At 46.0% G+C, this 6,441-nt stretch overlaps 2 protein-coding genes across 2 annotated transcripts; both read right to left on the bottom strand.

Annotated features, from left to right (window-relative positions):
- Window positions 1-624: 624 nt before the first annotated feature.
- Window positions 625-1,249, bottom strand: FMAN_15477 (uncharacterized protein; the record flags this gene model as incomplete). Its single annotated transcript, XM_041826305.1, has 2 exons — window positions 625-1,107; window positions 1,154-1,249. The coding sequence occupies 2 exons, from the start codon at window positions 1,247-1,249 to the stop codon at window positions 625-627; spliced, it is 579 nt and encodes a 192-aa protein (XP_041691568.1).
- Window positions 1,250-3,750: 2,501 nt separating this feature from the next.
- Window positions 3,751-6,096, bottom strand: FMAN_15476 (uncharacterized protein; the record flags this gene model as incomplete). Its single annotated transcript, XM_041826304.1, has 4 exons — window positions 3,751-4,465; window positions 4,604-4,983; window positions 5,265-5,339; window positions 5,896-6,096. 4 exons carry the CDS (start codon window positions 6,094-6,096, stop codon window positions 3,751-3,753), a joined length of 1,371 nt encoding a protein of 456 aa, XP_041691567.1.
- Between the last annotated feature and the right edge of the window lie 345 nt (window positions 6,097-6,441).

Below are 6,441 nucleotides of genomic sequence, written 5' to 3'. Positions count from 1 at the left end.
GCATCATGAGACGCATGAGAGCAACCTCATCACAACCTCAATTCCCTGTTCAACCAATAACTCAACGAGCTTGATACGTGTTAGCCCTTGATAGAGGCCATTGTGATAAGCCTTCATAGTCAACCAACCTGTCGGCCATATGAGCGCGAGTATCTCCAATGAAATCGTTCCTTTGAGATCATGAGATGCATTTATGAGCTCTAAAAAGGCATCTCCATCTGACCAAGCCCCTTTTTATATATTTCTAAGAGCCTTAGTCATTGTTGGCCCAGCTTTGAACCAGAGGCCGCCATATCTAGCCAGTCTATGGATGTAGAATTCGTCACTTACAAACAGAGGATGAGAGCAGTTGTTGGCCTCTATGTAAGCCGCAGTAGTGCATTTGCCACCGAGAATCCCTTCTACCCATAAAAAGAACAGCTTGCTAGTATCTCCTACAAATTCAGGGCTTTTGATTGGAACAATCGACGGAGGTGACAAGATTAGCAGATCGAAGACTGAGGAAACACTGATGAACTTGGAACTACATAGGAATTCTGATTACAGCGGAAGACGAGGCGATCTGAATAGCGAGAGGTGCTATGTAGTCATCATTCTCATAAATTCCTATCACATTGGCGTTCCTCAGACTCCATACTCATCCTCAAAGATGATCTGTGCTCTCACCCTCCACTCCGTATCTTGCAAATCATGGAGATTCATCCACATTTCGTCCGAATTACTCAGCCGAACCTTGACTCGTCGTCGCCCCCCTTCGGTAAGTACGACTCTGATAATCTCCTTGATCTCGGGTTCGTCCAGCACGACCACTTCAGAAGCTGCTTGGACAGCGTAGATCACTTCTCCTTTACAACACGGGCATACTACCGGATCCTCTGGGAAAACCAAGACGGAGCTGACCCCAGATCGACGTAACTCAAGCCTTTCTGAACAAGTGAAGCACAAGGTGTGTCCGACGAGAGTGGTAGAGGCATTCGTGCAACAAGCAAAGAAGACAATCGAACTCTCGTCTTCCAAGCATACCATGCAACTTTCCTCCCAGCCGTATTGACGTACCATCAGGCGGCCTTTCCTACTCTCAGACTCTCCACAAGAGTCGCAAAGAAGCTATGATTTCATCAGCGAAGAATCTTGCATATTAAGGTAGCCATACAAACACCGAATTCAAGCGACGAAGCTTCGGGCCAGGGTTGAGATGCTTCAGGCATTGCCCACATCGCTTCTGCATCGTGTTCTCAGTGTGGTGCATGGTTATTGAGGCGTAAATTCTGTAGTTGTAGTAGATTTGTTGCGATAGGTGGTCCAGGCGAGGTGTATAAAAGGACAAAGATGGATGAGTTAAGTTCGGGGGGGCAGTCATCACTTATATACACGTCGACCGACGACGCTATATCACGAGACAGATATATCACGAGCTCGTGTCTACATCCGGAATATCAATTGTTGCGACTTGGTGCATCTCTATAGGAGCTGGAGAGAGAGGCAGTCGGTATGCTCGACGACGTTGTGGCAATGCCCACCTATCAGTATTGCCATCCTCCACAGAGTGGCGTTCACTGATGCGCGGCGATAAAGAGATAAGATTCTCGCTATCTGTATGTGAAGTGTTAAAGCCATCGTGCTTGTTAGACTATACGGCTGTTACGCTACTGTGTGCATCTTACACTTTTGTAGGTGTACATTGGGATAAGTGATAAAAATAGTGTCGGGAGAGTGTCTCGTGGTATGAGGGAGGCACTCGATCTGGGTGTGATAAATGACAGTGACGCCCTTGTCTACGCCGGCTTCGGTTGAGGGAGACAAGGGCGTCGGTATCATTTCAAAGCTGGTCTCTACGTGAATTTTGTGTCACCCTTGTGGCAGAGGGTGATGAACCAGAGCCGCCGAGAGTGGTGGCGTTGCGCAAAAGCCCCATGTGTATCTCACTCCGGTTCGGAAATGCCTTCACAACGTCAACCGTCACGCCAGACCCAGAGGCTGCTTACGTAGTAATGGCTGCAAGCTTACCATTGGATGCTCCAGTAATCTCATCGAGTCTAAGTATGCCTGCCTTATGCATCATGAGACACATGCGAGCAACCTCACTACAACCTCAACTCCCTGTTCAATCAATAGCTAGACGAGCTTGATACGTGTTGGTGGCCTCGACGCGAGCTTACAGTTCAGCCGGCCAAGTAGAAGACCAGGAGTAAGTCACTTATGTCATAGTCCCTCTACCTCAAGTGATTGCCCGTGTTCTCTTTGCCACTGCCGTATACTACTCAAGGGCCATTCCCCCTCTTCTTTTTACTCCTAACTTCCTCTTCTATTACAATCAAAACGCTAACAATTTAGCTTAAAGCCTTAACCACACATCATCCTGTTTTATCTCTCCATAATATCTTATTTACATCAGTCTTCTAGCTTTGCAGCTGAGTCTCTTGTTGACTTGGCTCAGAGCATACTTAAGTACCTCTCGCTTCTGTTTATAAGACGGGGACTATTACCATCGATAGAGCTGTCTATATGCTCGATGCCTTTTGTCTTGACCATTGCCACGTCCTGTTCTACTTTCCTCTTGGCGAGACTTGACTAGAGGTCTCTCTGCTAAGCTAGGCTGTATTTAAAGGCCGAAATAAGGTTGTCTATGCACTTATTTGCATTTCAAAGAAAAGTTAATAGCTTTAAGATCATCTTAATAATGCTCTTTTCTTAGCCCACTTTGTCAACCACAAAGACAAGGCTAATTTGCTACTGGACTTTGGGGCAAATCCAGGACGAAAATTTCTATCTAATGGCTTGTATGGTGCTACTAGGCAATGACAGATACCTTAAATAAAACTATATGTCAAAGACTTCAGAGCTCCTGTTAATATTAAAGATGTGGATTCTGCAAAACCGGTCATATATGCCATGTAGCTTAAGTATCTGTCTAATTCGGAGACTATCTCACTTCTCTTTTCATTAGGCGCGCATACACGGCTTGAATCTGGTGATAAGAGTTGGAATTATGCCTAATATGCATTGGTTATGGAGAAAAGGGATCTGGCAGAATGATTGGAAGTAAAACGGCATGAAGCAGAAGCTTACTGCACGAACTACTTCAAGTCATGAATCAAGTTGCACGATTGGTCAGGACTAGTAGCATGTTTCAGACATTACTTTCCTTTCGCTAGGTAGCTATGACTTATCTACTATCAATTTACAGGGTGACTTGCGTTCGGAAATATATACCCCAAGGAGTACTTCTTGTTTACGATGAAACATTCGCAACACTAGTCATCTACTCCATAGACCTGGATTCTCCTCATGTTTGGTATGCTATCGACTATCTCTTCTACAATCCATGAGGGTTAACTCATTACTATGACCGAAACTATTGAGTGTCTCTTTAGCTTGGGAGCAGTTCCTATTGTTGCGTGGGGTGAACCTAGTTGGACTCATGCCAATACGCGATGGAAAGAGGGATCTAGCGGGGCGACTTAAAGCAGCAGCAGCAGTACTTGATTCACCTGATTGGGATTCAAGCCGTACATCAAGCTACACGGTTGTGGAGGATCTATCCTGGGCTAGTGGTAGATGAGTTACTTATATTGATATGTGTATTGGCGTAAGCCAACCAAAAGACTTGCCTCTTTTGATCATCAGCCTCTTTTCTATTCGTCATTGGCTCTCCACTAATGGTAATGCTAGTGCCTGCATTCTGTGCTAAGACGCGTAGACCAATAATGCAAGCCGCATTCCACGAGTTAGAAGACCTGGTGCTACATTCTAACTCAGAATCCGAGTCAGTTTCAGACTCAGTGTCAGTTTCAGGTCTTGACCCAGCATTAGGTCAAGGATAATATTTGAAGGGCTATTCGCAGCCTTCTCTAGCCGCGGTACCCAGGTCTCGTTAGCGCCTCCGCAACTTGAGAAGAAGAGAGCCTCAGAGCCCGTCTGCTTCTGCTTCTTATAGAGCTTAGCCCTCTTACCTGTACCATCGTATATGTCTTGATTAAAATCCTCCTCGGTAAGATAAAGGTTATCGTCTACCACAGTTGAGATCCACCTCCCGTTCCGATAAAAGACAAACCCATATACAGCGCAATCCTCATCACGAGCGACACAAATCTTTTCCATTAGTTGCTTTCGAAGGCGTACAGATGCCAACGCTGCAAGCCACCAGCAGTTTCCACAGGTTCCCTGCTTGATATCCGAGATGAAGTCATTAGCAACAAATTTGGGGTTTTCAAAAATCCACGGTACACGATGAACCGAGCCTGGTTTTGCGCATTGTTCCTCGTCATCATCGTCACAGGCTCTTTCAATGCCAAATAGACAACTGTGGTCGTAGCTGGCGAAATCCTGCTCAATATCAAATTCCGGGTCACTGAATTTGATATTAATTCGCTCGCACTCTTTGATGATAGCCCAAACATCAGATCGGCATTTGTTGGCGGCTTCTTCGTAACTCAAGGCTTTGGGCGTAGGAGAAGGTAATTCGCTGGCTGCGAGTGATTCGTAAAGTATGGGAGGTAATATAGAACTGACTTTACGGGGAGACTGAGAATGATAATCGGACCAAATTTAGAAACAAGACTCTGAGGGCTGATAGGTTCTAGCTCTACCTGCTCACTGTTACGTGGGACAGAGAGAGATAATTGGGGCGTTCATGTTATTGCTCGACATGCCTATATCATTCAGTTGAGAATGGGAAAACACAGAGGGTTTGAGGAGGTTTGAGTGATAAATAGCGTATCGCAATAGGGTTGGAATCCTAAAAGCACGAGCCATATGCTTTATACTAGAAAGATGGTCAATTGATCCATATGGTAGTTGCATCAGCCACTGGCTAAAAACCCGGGAGAGTGTTAAGGCCAGAAGTGGGAGGTGATGACTGAGTGATTTTCCAAAACCAGCATTCTGTTCAGTGTCCAAATACGATTTTCTGTATCCAAGTACTTGTTCTGCCGCTCTGGACCGCCTAAGATTGTCTAAAACTCTCTTGGCAGATGGCCTACCCTATAGCTCTCAAGCCTCAGCGACCCCTACCAGCAAATTGTATATGTATTACGTCAGATTAGTTGGAGGTAGTAATAATGGGAAGGCAGGCTCTGTTGGGTTAGTTTTTTCTTAATCTTGAGTGATTATTCAGGAAGGTAGAGTTGGCAACTGCTGCCTAGAACAATTTTCTGAAACCAGCATTCTATCGACAGTGTCAGAGCACTGTTTTTTGAACGCAACTTTGGTCATTCTGCCATTCCAGACCGCCTGTGATTACCTACTTGATAGGTCTCACTTACCCGAATTTGGCCAGCCATCAAAGCGCCAACTGACCTGGCGACCTTGAAATCAACCTCGATAAGAAACCTCTTCAACTCGACACGCGACAGTCAGACGACAACAATCCTAGCCTTTTGTCGAAGGCTCAAAGAAACTTATAGTGCTTAATGCCCTTCTTCCCATGGTAATCTATGTACCGCAAAGACAACAACGTGATCGTAGGTGGTCAGTCAGTGTAATGTCACTGTATGTTGGCATGGTTGCACTGTATGCTCTTGAGCCTTTCCTTCTGTTGGCGCTAGGAAAGTTTGTTGGCTGCGGCCTCACCACCATCATTTAATCGAACTCGCCCGCATCGAGGAACGCTCATGTGAAATATCCGTTCATCACATCCAGGGTGTGTGGATTCTCAAATCAGAAATCACATAAAAGCTCATTGATTTTTGCACATTTCAGACTCATGGACCTAGAGGAGATAGTGTGCACTACGTGCAAAGTAAGAGTTGAGCTACGATCATTATTGAGAACAAATGGCAATTGATAGGTGAGGTTGCATGCTCAGGATGGAAATACAAATGGTGTCTGTTCAAGGCTTGTGCGCGTACAACAAGGATAAGTGTACCAGGATCCTGGCCAAGTGAACTCGCTTACTGGTGAGCTCACCCCGAGTTCACGAGCTATGTGGGCCCAGCTTTTGGAGAGCGAGGGTTCAACGGGCATGTTCCCATATGAAGATTGTTGGTCGAGACAACGGAAATGCTCAACCTGGGGTATAAAGGAGTAGCAACCCATCACCTGCATGAGCATGGCAAACGAGTACACATTCTCATAAGAAATATTCCTTCTACTCATGGTAGCGTCGATCTTGCCAGGCATTTATTAAGCGAGCGATTATATCCCGCTAATCATGATTAACGGACAGAGGCATCCGCAATCGCGGCACAGGGAACAGAATCAAGCGCGAAGGAAGCGCYGTTGCGACCGTGGCCAACCCATGACTTGCGCACAGCTTAACGAGCGGCTGAAYGATCCCGAGTGCGCAAGTAAGGTTTTCCAACCTAAGGCTGGAGAGGTGTAYCTTGTTTATTGCAAAGAGTCTCAGTGCTGGCTTGCCGCACTCCTTCTTCCGCTTACAGATTTGGAGAGCGTGGGTGTCTCAGCCTCTCTTCAAAGCTTGGGCCTCTCTCGCAAGGCGCC

This window comes from Fusarium mangiferae (genome assembly GCF_900044065.1).
Source record: "Fusarium mangiferae strain MRC7560 genome assembly, contig: FMAN_scaffold038, whole genome shotgun sequence".
NCBI classification, from domain to species: Eukaryota; Fungi; Ascomycota; class Sordariomycetes; order Hypocreales; family Nectriaceae; genus Fusarium; species Fusarium mangiferae.
The sequence above is the reverse complement of the archived record's forward strand: the minus strand, read 5'-3'. Positions and strand labels throughout refer to the sequence as shown.